At 47.8% G+C, this 19154-nt stretch overlaps 1 protein-coding gene and 1 pseudogene across 9 annotated transcripts in view; both read left to right on the top strand.

Moving 5' to 3' along the window:
• The window catches only part of NAV1 (neuron navigator 1), a 287649-nt gene that overhangs the window by 178732 nt on the left and 89763 nt on the right, over positions 1-19154 (top strand). For all 9 annotated transcript variants that reach the window (XM_055109792.2, XM_055109787.2, XM_055109785.2 and 6 more), the window contains one exon: positions 580-945. In XM_055109792.2, coding sequence (XP_054965767.1) covers positions 580-945 — 366 coding nt within the window. The remainder of the gene's footprint in view (positions 1-579; positions 946-19154) is intronic.
• On the top strand, positions 15613-15712 carry LOC112438308 (U6 spliceosomal RNA; annotated as a pseudogene).

Here is a 19154-nt window from a genome sequence, read left to right as displayed (position 1 = left end):
TTTCCTATATCTGATGTTTGGGAATCAGCTAGCCCTCAGCTAATTACTAGAAGATAGGTGATGGACACACCATTAACAAAATGACCAAGGCCTTCTAAGCTCAAGTGACCAGTCTCTCCCACTTGCCTCCAGGTCTGTTGACCCCTTCCATATACCAGGCACTGTGTTCTGTCTGTACATATGTGATCCTTACAACTCTATAAGGTAGATGTTATGCCATTATCCCCATTGTACAGATGAGGAAACTGAAGCTTTAGTTATTTACTTTCCTTGAGCTCCTTTACTAACAAATAGCAAAAAAAGAATTCAAACCTAGGTCATATTACACAATCTAGGCTCTTAACAGTATACAGGATTTCTTCCCTAGCCACTTAAGATCATTTCCTTTGTCAAACAGATAACGTATCACAAAGGTAACACACAACCAGAGGCCTCATGGAGGAGGTGGAGCTTGGGCAGGTGGGGAGGAGGTGACAGGGCCTGTGGGTGGAGGGGAGGCATTGCTGGGGTGCGTGTGAGGGGACAGGGCACACGGCGGCTGTGCCAAGGACTAAGTAGGGCCTTCTGCTCTCCACCCAGCTCCCTGGAGATGACCTGCTACGACAGCGATGACGCCAACCCACGCAGTGTGTCCAGCCTCTCCAACCGCTCGTCCCCTCTGTCATGGCGCTATGGCCAGTCCAGTCCGCGGCTGCAGGCTGGTGACGCGCCCTCTGTGGGTGGGAGCTGCCGCTCGGAGGGGACGCCCGCCTGGTACATGCACGGCGAACGGGCCCACTACTCCCACACCATGCCCATGCGCAGCCCCAGCAAGCTCAGCCATATCTCCCGCCTGGAGCTGGTCGAATCCCTGGACTCGGATGAGGTGGACCTCAAGTCCGGCTACATGAGCGACAGTGACCTCATGGGCAAGACCATGACGGAGGATGACGACATCACTACCGGGTAAGCGCAGGGGCTTCTTGGATGGCGGGGGAGGATGGTGGAAAGACCACTGGGATGCGACGCCTTAAAAGTGGAGTGGAACCCAAAACAGGGGTTTTGGTTTGCTGTGCTGCTATGAAAGTACACAAAAGTGTGTTGTGTACACTTTGTGATTGCCTCTGAAATTCGATGTGGTTTATTCTAGACTTGGGTGTGGTGTGGGCAGGGCCTACATCCGAGGAGCTGATTGGTCAATGAAGGCGCCTCCCTCTCATTGGTCTCTGTGGCTGTCATTCTGTCACCCTCCTCCCTGGCTCTTTGCCCTCAATAAACTGGCTCAAAGAGCCTTGGAAAAGCATTTTATTCCCAGCTCTTATGCGAACTCTGTGTAGACCCTGGACAACTAAATCTGCTTTCCCATTTGCAAAAACAAAAAACCAAAAAGGTTATTAACATCGTATCTGTCTACCTAAGAAGAGAAAATGAGAGCTTGTGGGTGAAATCGCTAGTCAAACAGTGAGTAGCAGCAGTAGCTCCACTTCCTTTGCCAGGGGTTCCTAACCCCTCAGTTCCCTATCCGACCCCTGTGGTCCTCGGTGTCTGCTCCTTGGGTTTCTTCCTGTGCAAACCTTCTACCAATCATGCAACTTCCTAATCCCTACCCAGCGTGTCAAATCCTTCTTTCCTGCCTTTTGCCCTGCAGGGACCCTCATCTTCCTATATTTTTCTGCCTTAATTGACAGAGTTGTGCCTATGCCTTCCAACCTTGGAAGAGTTGGCCAGGACCCCAAGCCCCCAGCACTTCATTCTGGCTGTCCTCTCCTGGTCTGGGAGGATAGAAGAGAGGATAGGAAGAATGAAGTGCTGGGCGCTTAGGGGGATCCTGGCCAACTCTTCCAAGCCCAGAGACAGGAGAGAGAGGCAGTGGTTCTGGAAGCTTCTCTGGAGCACCTCTTAGCCTACTGCCACTTCCACTCTCCCTTCTTGGTTTGCTGGTGCCCTCCTCTGCCAAGGGGCCATACAAGTAGCAGCAGCACCCCTTCCCTTCCTTCTCAGGGACTTAATATCTTACTGCCAGGGCCTGCCTCTCCCCAATAAAAATCCCAGACTTCAAGGGAGTGGAAAGTAGCCTCTCCTCGGAAAAGACCAGAGCCAAGCTCCAGGCCATCCACTGTTCCCCACCCCCATCTCCACCCCTGCAGAGAACTTGGAGGGATCTGGTTAGGGCTTGTCCAGCTGATGAGGCTGCTCTGGAGCAAAACAACTGACGCATGAATGGAGTTGTTTACTGCCTGTTAAATCCCAGGGGCCAGCCCAACCTCGCGCTCACGCTCAGATCCGCCAGCCTGGAGCTGGGACCAGAGAAAAGCCATGCAGTGCACAGATCCTGAGCTCCTTCTGTGGTCAGAGGCCTGTGCTGGGCAGGAAGGAGAGCCAAGGTGTGTGAGGAGCTGCTCCACACAGCCTCTGCCCTAGGAAGCTGCCAGGGACTGCCTGAGGAAGTGTCAGGTTACTGCCCTCCTCTGAGAATCCCAGGAGGGTGCAGAGGGTGCAGAGGGTGGCACAAGCCCTGCGGGGCTGAGTCTTTAGAAAGTCCCCCATGTGTTAGAAGAACCATAGCCCTAGACCCTAGGGAGCTTCCAGACAGGGGAAGTGATAGGACCCCTGCCCAGCACAGCTCCCAGATTGATGGAGGTGATGGGACCCCTGCCCAGCACAGCTCCCAAACTGATGGAAACGAGATCCCTCTGAGAGCCCTTCACCCCACCAACCCACCTGATGGCCATGGCAGAAAATACCCCAAGTGTTGAAAGGTACAGGAGCCCTGCTTGGAGACGTCGCAGTCTGAGGAAGGTGGCAGGACCTCCGGCTCTTAACTAGCTGTATGAGCTTGAGCAAACTGGTTCACCTCCCCAGGCTTTATTTCATTTGTCTATCTGTCAAATGCAGATAACAGTAGAACTTATCTCAGGGTTCTGATGAGGATTCAATGGGTTAATATATGTAAAGTACTTAGAATAATTCCTGGCTCATTGTAAATGCTCACTAAATGATAGCTATTATTTTTGTTGCTATATTATTTTTGTTGTTATTAGAGTCCCAGACTGATGGAGAGACATGATTCTTACCGTCAGGGGTGTGTAGTCTGACCAGAGTCCCACTTACTCAGCATCAGCAGCAAAGACAGATCTAGTAGCAGCTGGTCAATCCCAGGGGCATAGATAATAGGCTGTGGGGGCATGGAATGCAGGGGGAAAGGGTAGGAAAGACCCCCTTTATCCCCCCTCTAACACCCTTGCTTTATCCTCCTTCCTCTGGACAGGATGTGTGTTCCCGAATCCATTTTTTAAAAATTAGAGTTCACCGAGACTAGCATGAATAAGAACTTGCCTTCCCTGCACAGCCCCCAGCTGTAAGCTTTGGGAAGCCTGGAGTTTGCATGGGGAACACAGAATCAATTGTTGGCATGGCAATATCCATAAAGTGGACCTTCCTGTAAACTGTGATGCTAGTTTACAAGATCATTTCACATGCATTTTTTATGGTCAACCTTCAGTTAGCAGTAACCCTTAACACGAGTTTGTTAACTTCCCTGCCGGGACTGTAAACATGGCCATCTGAGAAGTCAGAGTTGAAGGGAATCAACTTATAATCCCCAGCAATTTAATGTAAACAGTCACTCCTCGATTATGTGTTTTCATGGTTAAGTGTTGTTGTTGTTTTAATTAGTAACAGGGCAACCTGGATTCCAGCGACTCTTTAAGTGAACATGCAAACCTGAGCTGTCGTTGCTCAGCCTCCTGTTGGTCTTCTCATCCCCACTGTGGTTTCCATCTAGATGTTATAATTTAGAAAATGTCCTATTTCTTAAAAAACTGTTTTTCTAGTCATTAAAGGGGTAGGACTGTTCCCTGTAGGGATAGCTTCAGCGCTTCCCTCCACACTGCGACACCCCTGCCCACCCATCAGCCTCGGCCCACTGCAATTTACTTTCCCACCTCCCAAGAGCTCCCAGCACTGGGCCAGCAGAAAAGCTGATCTTTCCCCACTGGGTGACATAATCGGCTCCAAGCTATCCGAGTGAGCCATAAAAGATGACAGTAATTCTGGCGCTTTCTCCACACTCTGTTTATCTGCGGGGGGATCATCCCTTTGACGGCTCTTGCCAAGCCCCTGTTCAGTCTCAAGTCAGCTCTCCCTACTCCCTCCAGTGACCAGGCCCCTTTCAGGTCATTAGTCAGCAAACCAAAGAAGGCAAATTCTTCAAACTGAAGTCAGCAAACTAGAAGGAAGAAAGTGACTCTGATGCTGCTACCAGAATAATCATACATGTTTTTTAAAAAGGATTTATTTTTAAAAATTGTGGTTATATATGTATAACATAAAATTTACCATTTTATGTTAACCATTTTAAAGTGTACAGTTTAGTGGCATTCAGTACATTCACACTGCTGTGTAACCATCATCATGTCCATCTCCAGAATTCTGTCTTCTCCCCAAAGAGAAACTCTGTACCCATTAAACAGTAGCTACCCTTTCCTCCTCCCTTCAGCTCCTGGGAGCCACCATTCTACTTTTCGTCTCTATGAATTTGACTACTCTAGGTAACCCATATAAGTGGAATCATACAGTCTTTGTTGTTGTTGTTGTTTAATGACTGGCTTATTTACTTAGCATAATGTCATCAGAGAGCATTTATGTTGTAGCGTTAGAATTTCATTCTTTTTTCAGGTTGAACTCTATTCTGTTGTAGGTATACACCACATTTTGTTTACCCATTCATCTGTTCATGGGTTGTTACCACCTTTTGGCTATTGTGAAGAATGTTGCTCTGAAAATTAGTGTCCAAATATTATTCAAGTCCCTGCTTTCGGTTCTTTTTGGGTATATACCTGGAAATGGAATTGCTGTATCATATGGTAATTCTATGTGTTTTTTGTTTGTTTGTTTGTTTGTTTGTTTTGAGGAACCACCATACCGTTTTCCACAATGGCTGCACCATTTGATATTTCTACCAGCAATGAATGAGGGTTCTAATTTCTCCGAATTCTCCCCAACATTTACTATTTTCTGTTTTGTTTGTATTTATAATAGCCATCCTGGCCAGGCGCGGTGGCTCACACCTGTAATCCCAGCATTTTGGGAGGCTGAGGTGGGTAGATCACTTGAGGTCAGGAGTTGGAGACCAGTCCGGCCAACTGGTGTGGGGTGAAACCCCATCTCTACCAAAACTACAAAAACTAGCTGGCATGGTGGTGCGTGCCTGTAATACCAGCTATTCGGGAGGCTGACACAGGAGAATTGCTTTAACCCAGGAGGCGGAGGTTGCAGAGAGTCGAGATTGCACCACTGCACTCCAGCCTGGGCGACAGAGCGAGACTCCAACTCAAAAAAAGAAAAAACCCATCCTGATGGAGGTGAAGTGGTTATCTCATTGTGGTTTTGATTTCTGTAGTGATTAGTAATATGGAGCAGCTTTATGTACTTATTAGCTATTTGTACATCTTCTTTGGAGAGATATCTATTCAAGTCCTTTGCCCATTTTTAAATTGTGTTGTTTAATTTCTTTTTGAGTGTTAAGAGTTCTTTATATATGCTAGATATGAACCTTTTATCACATGTATGATTTGGAGATATTTTCTTTCATTCTGTGTATTGGGTTTCCTTTTCATTCTGTAGATGTATCCTTTGATGCACAAAAGCTTTTTATTTAGATGAAATCCAGTTTATCTGTTTTTTTCTTTTGTTGGCTATGCTTTGAGTGTCATATCTAAGAAATCATTGCAAAATCTAACGCCATGCAGCTTTTCCCCTACGTTTTCTTCTGAGAGTTTTATAGCTGATGGGGTTTTTTGGAAATACAAATTCTAAGCCTCAGACTTACCAATGCAGAATCTCTGCTACCCAGAAAGCCACATTTTTCTAAAGCTTCTCAGTAATTTTAGACTAGTCCATGTTCCTATCTAGTACAATAATCTTATCTACAGTATCCCTGACAGACAGTCTTTCATCCTTGGCTTGCATAGGCACAGTGATGGGAAGCTTATTCCATATCATACAGAATTAAGTTATAAGAAAGTTTCTAAATATTCAACTGAAATCTGCTTCACTGTAACTTCTACCTATTGATTCAAATTCTGTCATCTGGGAAAAATAGAATAAGGGTGTAACTCTTCATCCAAATATTTCAACATGTTCTTAATATAGCTCAAATATTCTCTAGACCAAAAAGAAAAAGAAAAAGTCCCTAGCTTATTTCAGTACTTTTTTCAATGACCCAGTTTTTCGAACCTTTCATTGTCCTGGTCACCCTCCTCTGGAAGCTCTCAGGACGTCAATGATCCTCTTAAAATTTGGCACCTAGACTGATCACCCGCTTGACATTAGAAGTAGTCTCGCCAGGGTAATATCCAAATCATGACACTGCAGACAACTTTGAGTTGGCTGCTGACTGTCCTAGATGACAGCTCGGGCCATTTTTACCACTTGGAAATACAAAAGGAATTTGTTTTTCTAAAAATAGGAAAGTCTGGAATTTAATCTAAATAAGAAGATAAGTTTCACAGCCATCTGTCCTTCCATCCCTGGCATCCATTGGAGTGGGAGGGAAATAGAGGATGGGTACCCATACAGAGGTGGATGCAGGCACTGAGTATAGGAGGCACACGTGCCTGATGGGAGGAGGTCAGAGGGCCCTCCATCTTCTCCCTACTTTAATGTGGGTTTCCCTCTCAATGTGTCCATTTTTGTGTATGTGAATGGGTGAGCTGTGTCTGAGCTGGGTGGCAGTAATGGATGGGGACTTGCAGGCCAGTGCAGTAACACTACTGCCAAGTCCCACAACTCCAGAGGGTGCCCTTCACATTACATAGAGGTGTGAGGTCCACAGCCCTGACAGGACTGCTGTCCTGCAACCTATGCCAAGGGCCACAGGGCCTTAGACAGAGTCAGCAGGCTCCATCTTGAGCGAGTGCTGTAAGCGTGTGTCGGGAACAGAAGGATTCCTTGGCGACTTCTGCCACACCCTGGCTCTCTCATCAGGTGGCTTCCTGCCCTCCGTGTGTGGCTGGATGTTCCAGTCTTCTTATTTTTCTCTTCACCGCCCCTTCCTCCACTCCCCAGCCTGTCCTCTTGAACTGTGCTTGGGGGCTCAGAACAGATGGGATTCGTTTCCTCTTTGGCTCTGAAGTGTCCTGACGTTGAAAAATGTCAAATAAAATAAACTGTAGGCCCCTGCCTTCTCCCAGGCTGGCTCTGTGCTCCCAGAATCAGCGAGCTCAAGCCTTAAAGAGACACTTCCAGCCTTGCTGACAGGGCCCCAGCCTCTGCAGCTACCCTCCTGAGAAGGAGCTGCATTCACTGCCCTCCCACTTGGCTCATGTCTGACTCTCAGACCTCAAGATACCCAACCCAGCCACCCTCATCGATAAGAATTCTCTTGCAATGAGCACTGGGTTTATGTGGTTTGTACAAAGAGAAGAGACCCCTTGTGAATTTGAATGGACAAGGAGTAGAGTTGTCCCACTTCTTATGTCTTCTTCTGCCTTTGCCTTCTCTGTTTCCTGGTAGGTCTTTAGGAATCCCGCCTAGCGGGACAGCTGGGCCAGGCCTAGTTTTTGCTCATGGAACCCAAGGATAGAAGCAGAGAGCAGTAGGGGGCCGTCCTCGGGAGGACCCAACATTCAAGTTCAGGAAGGAAACTCAGTTTCTCTCCTGAAAGGACTTCAAATCTAAAAGGGAGGTAGGCAGCCTGGGCAACAAAGTGATACCCTGGGCATGGCAGCACGTTCCTATGGATAGTCTCAACTACCTGGGAGGCTGAGACAAGAGGATCACTTGAGCCCAGGAGTTGGGGGGGCTACAGTGAGCTATGATTGTGCCACTGCACTCCAGCCCGGGTGACAGAGCAAGACTCCATCTCTTAAAAAAAAAAAACATGAATAAGTGGGCTAGGCGCAGTGGCTTATGTCTGTAATCCCAGCACTTTGGGAGTCCAGGGTGAGAGGATCGCTTGAGACCAGGAGTTCAAGACTAGGCCTGGGCAACATAGCAAGACACTGTTTCTACAAAAAAAATTAAAACTTAGCTGGGCATGGTGGCATGTGCCTGTGGTCCCAGCTACTCAGGAGGCTGAAGAGGGAGAATCCCTTGAGCCCAGGAGTTGAGGTTGCAGTGAGCTATGATCACACCCCTGCACACCAGCCTGGGCGACAAAGACCCTGTCTCTAGAAAGTTAAATAACTTTTAAAAATTAAAATAAAATAGAAAGGTAGGGTACTTATTGGGTCCACAGTAAAGGAAGCAGTATGTAGTTGAAGTAGATGATAGCTGTTGCTTCATTGAAGATAATATCTAACAATTAGAATGCTGACTCCAGATTCATACACATAGCCTTGGCTGATGCTTCTTTGTGGTGTAGGGAAGAAGCACTGGGCTAATTCTGAGATCTGGAGTTCAATCCTAAGCACGGCTCTAACTTGCTGTGGCACTGAGAAAGCCACCTAGCCTCTCTGAGTCTTAGTTTGTTCATTTGTAAAAAAGGTAATCATTTTTGCCTTAAGAGGATCAAATGGAAAAGAATAGTAAGAGTGCTTTGAAAAGTATAAAGAGCTGTCAGTTTGAAATCTATTATTCTGGTTGGGCGTGGTGGCTTATGCCTGTAATCCCAGCACTTTGGGAGGCCGAGGTGGGTAGATGTCCTGAGGTCAGGAGTTCAAGACCAGCCTGACCAACAACAACATGATGAAACCCCATCTCTACTAAAAATACAAAATTAGCCAGCGTGGTGGTGCACACCTGTAATCCCAGCTGCTCAGGAGGCTGAGGCAGGAGAATCGCTTGAACCCAGGAGGTGGAAATTGTAGTGAGCCAAGATCGCACCACTGCACTCCAGCCTGGGCAACAAGAGCAAAACTCCATCTCAAAAAAAAAAAAAAAAAAAAAAAAGAAATCTATTATTCCGATCTCCATGTAATGTTCTCTTCATTTAGCTGATGGCTTCTGCCTTAATTAGGGGTTGCTAGAGTATCAAAATAAGATTTCTTAAACTTGGAAGATGAGGACATTAAATTTGGGCTTTGACTTAGGTTTCAAGGAATGCTTCACAACACGGTCTTGATATTCTTTTAATCCTGTAGCGTGCAGTTAAATAAACAGACTTTCGAGAACGGGCTTATCAACACAGGCATACCACAGATGGGCAGAGCCATAGCATGGTTTAGAGTGAAGGCTCACAGCTAGGCTGCCTGTGTTTGTGTCCTGTCTCTTTTCCTTCCTAGCTCTGTGAGTTTGGATGAGTTTTTCACCTCCCTCTGCCTGTTTCCTCAGCCGAAAACTGTGGAGAGAAGTGGTGCCTACTCTGTAAGATTGATGTGAGGATTAAATTAGTTAATACTCTTACGTTAGATATCATAAATGCTGTCTTATGTTAGATATCATAAATGCTCAACAAATGCTGGCTCTCTTTCATCAGCCATTTGATGATAGACATTAGCAAGCTACTGGACCTAAGTTGTCACAGACACATTCTAGATGATAATACATTCTTTGACAAAGAATGTATTAACCTTCATGCTTGAAAATGATCTTTCTGATCCTCACAGGAAGAATGACATAATAAGTTGTTTGCCAAGAAAGATGGATTTTTCTTGACCCATTTTTACCTGTTCACACAATGTTCTCGTGCAGCAAATGGTGCCCATCTGTGGTTTAGGGTCTGGGCTGAGTATAGCATGTGCTTGTTGTGCAGATAGCTAAGCTCACTGCACACAGAGTCACACAAGTGACCATGACCTCTTTCCCATCATGACTTGGCTAATTGGGCTGTCAGTCCTTCACTCAAACATGTTTCTTGCATATGAAGAATGTCTTGGGCCGGGCACCCCCAGAAGCTGACCTTGAGACAAGGATTTGGGTGCAAGTGGTTTATTTGGCAGGTGCCCAGAAAGTGCTGACAGGAGTGGGAAAGTGAGTTAGGGGAGAGAAGGAAGCCACTACAGGATATGTTCATGTGCAGCTTACTGCTGTGGGCAACTGGGGCTTACGGATTTCTAGGAGATGACGTGGAATACACCTCAGTGTTGCCCCACCAGAAGGGCAAGGAAGCATGGGTATTTATATGTCAGCTCCCATTCATTATTGGCTGAGGGCAGCTCCTAGAGGGCATTGGGTCTGTGTTTCAAGCGTGCTGCACATAGGCTGAGAGGAATCCCTGAGTTCGAGTCACAGACGCCCACAGTCGTGCTCAGACAACACATACAGGAACAGTGACTGCAGGGGGCATAGGTGGGACACAAATACCACCAGTTATAAACAGGAAAGATGGGAAGGAAAGACAAGAGGAAGGTGTGGAGTTAGATTCCTGGGTCAGATGTGAACCCCTGGCTCTCAAAACACTCCTTTTTTTTTCTTTTTCTTTTTTTTTGAGACAGGATCTCACTCTGTTGCACAGGCTAGAGTTCAGTGGTGTAATCACGGCTCATGGCAGCCTCTACCTCCTAGGCTCACGTGATCCTCCCACCTCAGCCTCCTGAGTAGCTGGGACTACAGGCACACATCACCACACTTGGCTAGTATTTAAATTTTTCTGTAGAAGTCCAGGCGCGGTGGCTCATGCCTGTAATCCCAGCACTTTGGGAGGCCGAGGCAGGTGGATCACCTGAGGTCAGGAGTTCAAGACCAGCCTGGCCAACATGGTGAAACCCCGCCTCTACTAAAAATACAAAAAAATTAGCCTGGTGTCGTGGCAGGCTCCTGTAATCCTGGCTCCTTGGGAGGCTGAGGTAGGAGAATCACTTGTACCCGGAATGTGGAGCTTGCAGTGAGCTGAGATCATGCCATTACACTCCAGCCTGGGCAAGAAGAGTGAAACTCCATTGCAAAAAAAAAAAAAAAAAAAAAAGAAAAGAAAAAAAAGACATCTGTAGAGACAGGGTTTCACTATGTTGCCCAGGCTGGTCTCAAACTCCTGGGCTCAAGCAATCCCCAATCCCCCGTGAACCTCCCAAAGTGCTAAGATTACAGGTGTGAGCCACTGCACCCAGCCTCCTTAATTCTTAAAATAGTGGGCAGCACCCCTCAGTCTGTGCAGCGTTAATCTGGGTAACAGTGTCTGTTCAAACCCAGCAGGGTTGGTGAAAGGTTGGAGTAAGCCAGGTATTCCAGAGGGGCTGCTGGAGGTATTCTAGTTGCTATGGCAACTAATGCTAGCTAAGGAGTGCTCCTCCCTCTAGTGTGTCCTAGTAACCTACAATTTAGCTGCTGGAGTTTTCACCTAGTGTGATGACATGCAATTTGGTTGACAATCAGGATGGGTAAGGATCAAGGAAGCTGTTGAGATGAGCTTGGCTTTTCCCCCACCAGCTCTGCCCACCTGTCTACCTGTCCACTGTCTCCCCTCTTTAATTGTCAACCTTTTCCTTATGTTCTGTGATAAGCCAGCTGAGCTTGTGTGGTGCCTGGAAATTCCATGTAGTCTGATATTACAGAAAGAACACAAGTTTGGAAGTATGACAGGCCTGGTGTTCAGATCCCAGCTCTGAGTCTTTGGAAAAGCTGTTTATCTATTTTAAGCGAGAATACGAATATGGCAATAGGATTGTTCTTAGCATGTAGTGAAATATAGTGTATGTAATACACTTGGTGGCCGGGCACAGTGGCTCACACCTGTAATCCCAACACTTTGGGAGGCCAAGGTGGATCACTTGAGGTCGGAAGTTCGAGACCAACCTGGCCAACATGGTGAAACCCCGTCTCTACTAAAAATACAAAAATTAGCTGGGCGTGGTGGCAGGCTCCTGTAGTCCCAGCTACTTGGGAGGCTGAGGCACGAGAATTGCTTGAACCTGGGAGGTGGAGGTTGCAATGAGCCGAGATCGGACTCCATCTTAAAAAATAACACTTGGTGGCCAGGTGCGGTGGCTCACACCTGTAATCCCAGCACTTCGGGAGGCCGAGGCGGGCAGATCACGAGGTCAGGAGATCGAGACCATCCTGGCTAACACGGTGAAAACCCGTCTCTACTAAAAATACAAAAAATTAGCCGGGTGTGGTGGCGGGAGCCTGTAGTCCCAGCTACTCAGGAGGCTGAGGCAGGAGAATGGTGTGAACCCGGGAGGTGGAGCTTGCAGTGAGCCAAGATCGTGCCACTGCACTCCAGCCTGGGCGACAGAGCAAAACTCTGTCTTAAAAAAAAAAAAACAAAAGAATAAAAATAACACTTGGCATGCAGCAGGTGTCAGTAAATGTTACCTCCATCTCTTCTCTTGGTTGCTCCTAGAAAACCAAAGCTATAAAGGCCATCATCTATGGCCAACTATTCCGCCTGGGTGGTGATGTCCAGTTGCCCACCCATCTTTGCAAAATCCCCTCCCTCCAGGGAGCCTTTCCTGATTCATCACACTGGACTCCGGGTTGTCCTGGAACTTGTGTGCATAATTCATACTGCAAGTAATTTGCACTTTTATGATTCTCTCGCAATTGCATAGCATGCATGGTTTGCACACACTAATATGGCATTATCTTATTTAATGTTAACAACACTGTGAATTAGATATTGTTCCCCCATCCAATTTACAAGTGAAGAAATTGGAACTCAGATTAACTGGCTTGGGAGGATCATATAACTCAAAGTGGCCCCACCAGAACAGAACCCAGGCCTCTGCCTCTGACATTCTGGGCACGTTCCAGTGCACCTACTGCCTCACCATGTGCTCCTTGAAGGCTTTCCCTCTGTGTGCAGCCCTTGTGTCCCTGAAGCCTGTGAGCATGTCAGGGGCAGGGATCACAGGCGTCCACTGGAGTAGGAGCTTCCCAAGGACAGAGACTCTGTCTTCTCTCTCTCTGTTTCCCCTCAACACCTAGCAGTGTAGGTTCTCAGGCCATGCTGTCGACTGACCAATGAATCATTGTTAGAGACCCCCTCCTGGAATGCCCTTACATGACCTCTCCATCTTCCAGGATAGAGTCTTGCTTTGGGGAGCCACAAAGTGGCCACAGTCAGGAATTCTGGTCCAAGGGCAGAAGGAGCAACCCAAGCCTCTGTGAATACAAGTCCTTGTTTGACTCCAGCTCAAAGGCTGAGCTGTCCAGGATGTTCATGAGGGGCCAGCTCTGGCCTCTGGGCTATCAGATGTCTCTGGCCTGGCAGTAAAAGGCCATTCACTGCAGCTGAAGAAAGGCCAGCAGGCCAGGCAGAGGGACTTACCTACTGAAGTGTTCAGGGTTGGGGGTCCAAAGATGCTGAAGGACTGAATGGTGGTCATCTATATATCAGTGTGACGATGGAACAAGCACAGGAAAAGGCATAAAAGTATAGATTTGCAAAGCAGGCCAGAGGAAAGAGTCAGGCCCACAGAGACTGAAAGCACATAGCTACATTGGAGGCAGATCAACACTCACTGAATATGCAGGGCAGGATCACGGAGAGACAAGGTAGGAGAGGCTGACACAGGGGCATGTGCGGTAGAAAAACAGAGTCAGCACGTTTGTGATGTGCACGCCAAGCAGTGGAAATGAGAGACAGACAGATACTGTGTGAGACCCATCCAAATGTGTGTGAGAGGTGGCTGGATACAAAGAGGCTGTGTGTGCACAAGATCGACTGTTTGAGGACACAGGCCCGCCGATGTGCAGGGGGTGTGCGGCAACCAAACAGGCACAGAGAGTGTCTGAGAGGTGGAGGGACCCCTCCAGAGAAAGAAGAGTGACCTTGTGCTCAGCCTGAGGGTGGGGGGGTGACCCAGAGCAAGGCGAGTATATTCTCACCAGCCTACCCCCCTTCTCCTTTGGCCAGCTCCTACTAAAAGGGGTCTGTGTCATGCCTTGTCTCTTTCTTGTGGGGCATCTCCAGCTTGGGAGACAGGAACAAATCTCTGACCTAGTCCCTGCCCTCTTTGACTGCTCACCCTCTTCCAGCCCCTCTACCCAGCCTCAATCTCTCATTCTTCCTCTACTTTGAAGTCTGGTTTCTGTCTTGGCCCCTGTGGGTTTGATGACAAAGGGCAGTTCAGGAATGACACTATCTACACATACATGGCCATATGGACAATTTCAGGTGGTGGGACTTGCAGCAGCTGGGGTTCCCAGGACTGCTGACATTCTGCTGAGTGTTATTAGAAGATCAGGGACAGAGCTTATCATCTGGCTGTCACTGCCCCTTTCCAAGCCACAGCGAGCCTCCACAGAGGGGCCCTGGGGGATAGCCAGCTGCCCTGTGCCCATGCTGGAGTGAACTTTCCTCTGATCTTCCCTGTTTTCTGGATTTAGCCAGGGAAAATACAAGGGAGCTCCTTGCTCCCTGTGTGAGGTTCCAACTGAGAGATCCCACCCTTCCCAGCTCTGATCAGATACCCCTGAAGTTTGGAAGGCAACAGCTCTACAATCTCTCTCTCTCTTTTTTTTTTTTTCCCCTGAGACAAGCATCACTCTGTCACCCAGGCTGGAGTGCAGTGGCACAATCATGGTTCACTGCAGCCTTGACTTCTTGGGCCCAAGCAATCCTCCCACCTCAGCCTCCCAAGTAGCTGGGAGTACAGGCAAGTGCCACGATGCTATTTTTAATCCATGCTAAGTTTAAAATGTAATACAGGCTAATTCTTAAATTTTAAAATACACACTAATTTTTGTATTTTTTTTTATTTTGGTAGAGGCAGGGTTTTACCATGCTGCCCAGGCTGGTCTCAAACTCCTGGGCTCAAGCTATCCACCCACCTTGGCCTCCCAAAGTGCTGGGATTACAGGCGTGAGTCACCATGTCTGGCTTATACACTCTCTTACATCTCCACAAGTCCTTGTGGTTAGTTTCCTGCTCTTGGGAAGCAGAGTAGCAAAGTAGATGGAACATTCTGGAGCCCAACTGGTGTGGTATAATTTTCAGTTTGCTACTCACTACCTATGTGCATTACTTAGCCTCTTTGTGCTTCGGTGTCATTATCTGAAAGGAATGCCCACCTTGTGATATTTGCTCATACATTCGATAAACACTTGTAGACCACCTAATATATACCAGACACTGCAGATGTGGCAGGAGGAAAAATAGGCATTGCTCTTAAACTCATGTATGAAAAGAAATGGCCAGGTGTGGTGGGTCACGCCTGTAATCCCAGCACTTTGGGAGGCCAAGGCGGGTGGATCACTTGAGGTCAGGAGTTCAAAACCAGCCTGGCCAACATGGCAAAACCCTGTGTCTACTAAAAATACAAAAATTAGCTGGGCATGGTGGCGCGTGCCTGTAATCCCAGCTCCTCAGGAGGCTGAGACATGAGAATCGCTTGAACCCAGGAGGCGGAGGTTGCAGTGAGCCGAGATCATACCACTGTACTCCAGCCTGGGCAACAGAGAGAGACTCTGTCTCAAAAACCAAAACAAAAAAGAAATGGCAGGGCCAGGCGTGGTGGTTTATGCCTGTAATCCCAGCATTTTTGGAGGCCAAGGCGGGCGGATCATAAGGTCAAGGGATCGAGACCATCCTGGCCAACATGGTGAAACCCCGTGTCTACTAAAAATACAAAAAATTAGCTGGGCATGGTGGTGCGTGCCTGTAGTCCCAGCTACTAGGGAGGCTGAGGCAGGAGAATGGCATGAACCTGGGAGGCAGAGCTTGCAGTGAGCCGAGATTGAGCCACTGCACTCCAGCCTGGGTGACAGAGCGAGACTCCTTCTCAAAAAAGAAAAAAGAAAGTAATGGCAGTGCTCGCTTTGGCAGCACATATACTAAAATTGGAACAATACAGAGAAGATTAGCATGTGCAAGGATGACACCCAAATCTGTGAAGCCTTCTATATTTAAAAAATATATATTAAATTAAAAAAAGAGAGAAAAAGAAATGGCAAACAAGCTAACAAATAAGCATGCAATAGGTTAGGTGGTGCTGTGTGTCATAAGGAAAAATAAAGCAGGGTAAGGGGCAGAGAGTGATGGGGTAGCGGGTATTTGAGAGTGGATAGTCAGGGAAGGTTTCTTTGATAAACTGTGCAGATAACTGGGGAGAGAGCTGTCCAGGCAGACAGAAGAGTATATGCAAAGGCCCAGAGGCAGGAATCGGCATAAGTTCAAGGAACTGCAGGGAGGTCAGTGTGGCTGAAGCAGAGTTAGCAAGGGGGCAAGTGGCCAGAAATGAGGTCACAGGTAGCCAGAGGCCATGTGTGCCATGCTGAGGACTTTGGCTTTTCTTCCAAGAGAGAGGAAGCTACTGAAGGACTTCAGGGAGAGGGACGATGTGATCCAACATGTTTTGCAAAGGGTCTGTCTGGTTACTATGAGGAGAGCAGACCACAGGGACACCAGGGGAACCAGGAAGCATGGAAGGGAGACTGCTGCAGTTAGCTAAGTGAGAATGGATGGTGGCTCACACCAGGGATAGAAGTGGAGGTGGGGAGATGGTTTTGAGGATTAAAGAAGATAACATTGGCCAGGTGTGATGGCTCACACCTCTCATCCTAGCCCTTTGGAAGGCTTAGGTGGGCGGATTGCTTGAGCCCAGGAGTTCGAGACCAGTCTGGGCAACACAGCGAGACTCCTTCTGTACAAAAAATTTTAAAATTAGCTGGTGATGATGGCTTGCACCTGTGGTCCCAGCAACTCAGGAGGCTGAGGTGGGAGGATCGCTTGAGTGATTGGAGATTGAGGCTGGAGTGAGCCGTGTCCATGCCACTGCACTCCAGCCTGGGTGACAGAGCAAGACCCTGTCTCAAAAAAGAAAAAAAGAAGAAGAGGAAGAAGAAGAAGAAGAAGAGGAGGAGGAGGAGGAGGAAGAGGAGGAGGAGGAAGGAGAAGGAGGAGAAGAAGAAGAAGAAGAAGAAGAAGAAGAAGAAGAAGAAGAAGAAGAAGATCATTTACAGTACTTTCTCAATACATTGTATGAGGTTTCATTTGTGTTTCCCAGAGATTTGGGATCCAAATTAGCAACGGAGAACCACTGGAGTGCAGTGGCATGGGTGCTTAAGCTGATCTGAAATGATTGCTCCTGGCCTCTTGAGGTGGAGGGTTTGTACACACACAAACACACACACACACTCACACACACCCTGGCATCTGCCCAGTGACCCCAGGTGAGGGTCCATCAGGCCCTTACTGGAGAGACAGCCCCTCTCCCCTACCCCTTCCTATGGTCCTCTGTCTCATGTTCTCAGAAGCACACAAAGCCACTGATGTGTTGGGATACTGGAAGCAAGATAATCAGCTAGGATTACTGAGACGGTAGCTCACTATACAAGATCTGGAGGGTCTACCCTCTCTCCTGCCCCTCCCAACTGTGGGGTGGTGAGAAAGGCAGGTCTCCTCAAAGGTTATATAAATATTTGTTGAACAGTAACACAGCTGGGAGCAGGACCCCTTCCTCCAGCTGTCTGATTTGCTGCCCCAGAGAAATCTCAGCTGGGATTAGGGCTGAGCTCTGGAACACTCCACTGTGCATCTGCTGACCCCCAGTGCCCCCAGTTCAAACTCTCCCATCTACCTTCCAAACCTGTCAATCTGAGCCCCACACCAGGGAGGGAGTTGGCAAGAAGTGGTGCCATTGACTGGTAAAAAGAAGCCTGCCCCAGGAATCAAGACACCTGGATTGTGTGGAAGGATCTTGAGCTAGTCACTTGCCCTGTCTGGGCCTAATTTTCTCCTCTGTGAAAATGAGCGGTTTGAACTAGATGCTCTCTAAAGTCCTTTTTGGCTCAAACATTCTGGATTTTCTGACCACATGAACTGGGTCTGATCCAGGGTACCTGGCATTTCCTGCAGGAAGGGCCTGGAGGTTGAGGAGGAAAGACAGCAGCCATGCTGGTCTAGGAAAGGAGAGAAGCGCCCCACATTCATGCATGAGCAACTCTGGAAGACACAGGCATTGCTAATGGTAAAGAAATCCATTGCCTGGACCTGGACCCAATGTCACTGTGGCTTCTAAACCTGTGGCCAAACAAGGCCACTCTATTATTAACCTTTCTTGCTGTTAATGTTCTAAAGCAAGTATAATAATACCTGCCTCACCTTAGATCACTAGGTTATTTGAAAATAGAATAAACTCATGGATGTGAAAATGCTTTGAAAACTTCTACACAGAGACTGGAAATTATTTTCTTAGACATCTGTCAAGGTCACGACAGATGATTCCCTCAGGATTCAGTAGGGTCATTGGGGGATCTGGGAGTAGGTTTTTGAAAGCTGGGATTAAGGATGTGGCCAGGTAATTCCCCATTGATCCTGCCATAGTATGGAAAGGGTTAATTCACTGAAGTCCCTCTCCCAATTCCTTTCTCTTTCCTTTCCCTGCCCCTCCATTCTGGTTTAATTCTTTCTCTTTTTAATCACTCTGCTGTAAAATGCCCATTGTCCTGCTTCTGCCACTATGCTATCAACTAGGCCTGGCTAGGATGCAGAGGAGTCACAGGCCCAGCTATCACCCACAGGCCCAGAGGGGCATTCTCTGACTGGCCAAAACTTGTTCAAGGACAGGCTTTTCCATCTGAGGAATGAAATAGCCTTATGATTGATGGGAACGAGAAGACATGAGGGCAGGTCAGTGGACAGAGTTGTGGATACCTACCTTGGGACCCTAATCCTCTCAAGGGTCTCATTTCTGGGGCTCACCAGGAAATCGGGTATGTGATCAGGCCCCAGACAGGTGACCCTGGAACCCAGAAACCCTCAGGCAAGCGACACTGGAATTTAGAGCACACCAAACTGCTTCTCAAGTCTTTCCCTTTTTTTCTTACCCCATTCTAACCAACCACATCAACCTCTGAGATTATTGTCCAGGAGACAAGGAGAGCCTCCCATAAACTATCTTTCGATGTCTCTGTTGGAAATGAAACTTCAGCCAAAAGAACCTTGGGCCTCAGCCAAGGTGACTCCAGAGATCCTTTGAGGTGGGGAAGGTGTGGGAAGGAAGAGAGAATTACCCCCTCCCAGGAATCTGGCTGAGGGACCTCATGCATATTAGCCTGCATTCTGCCCTCTGCTTTGGACATTTCCTGGACTTTCTATGCCTCAGTTTCCCCCTTGTAAAGAGCTGCTGTGAGAGTGCTGGCACGGGAGACAAATGAGATCATGGCTCCTACGGGCTTTTTGAAGAGAAGCCCCACAGGAGCACAGACGAAGCCTATGTGAGATAGACAGGCCTTTTTCCTCTCTCCCTCTTTGGCTGGGTTTTCTTTCTGGACAAGTGCCTGACTCCCAGCTCCCTTTCAGCAGGTGTCATCCCCCTCTATCATGTGTCCCTCCGCTGCCCCCCACTCCC

The sequence above is a fragment of the Pan paniscus genome, chromosome 1 (assembly GCF_029289425.2).
Source record: "Pan paniscus chromosome 1, NHGRI_mPanPan1-v2.0_pri, whole genome shotgun sequence".
Taxonomy (NCBI): domain Eukaryota; kingdom Metazoa; phylum Chordata; class Mammalia; order Primates; family Hominidae; genus Pan; species Pan paniscus.
The sequence above is the reverse complement of the archived record's forward strand: the minus strand, read 5'-3'. Positions and strand labels throughout refer to the sequence as shown.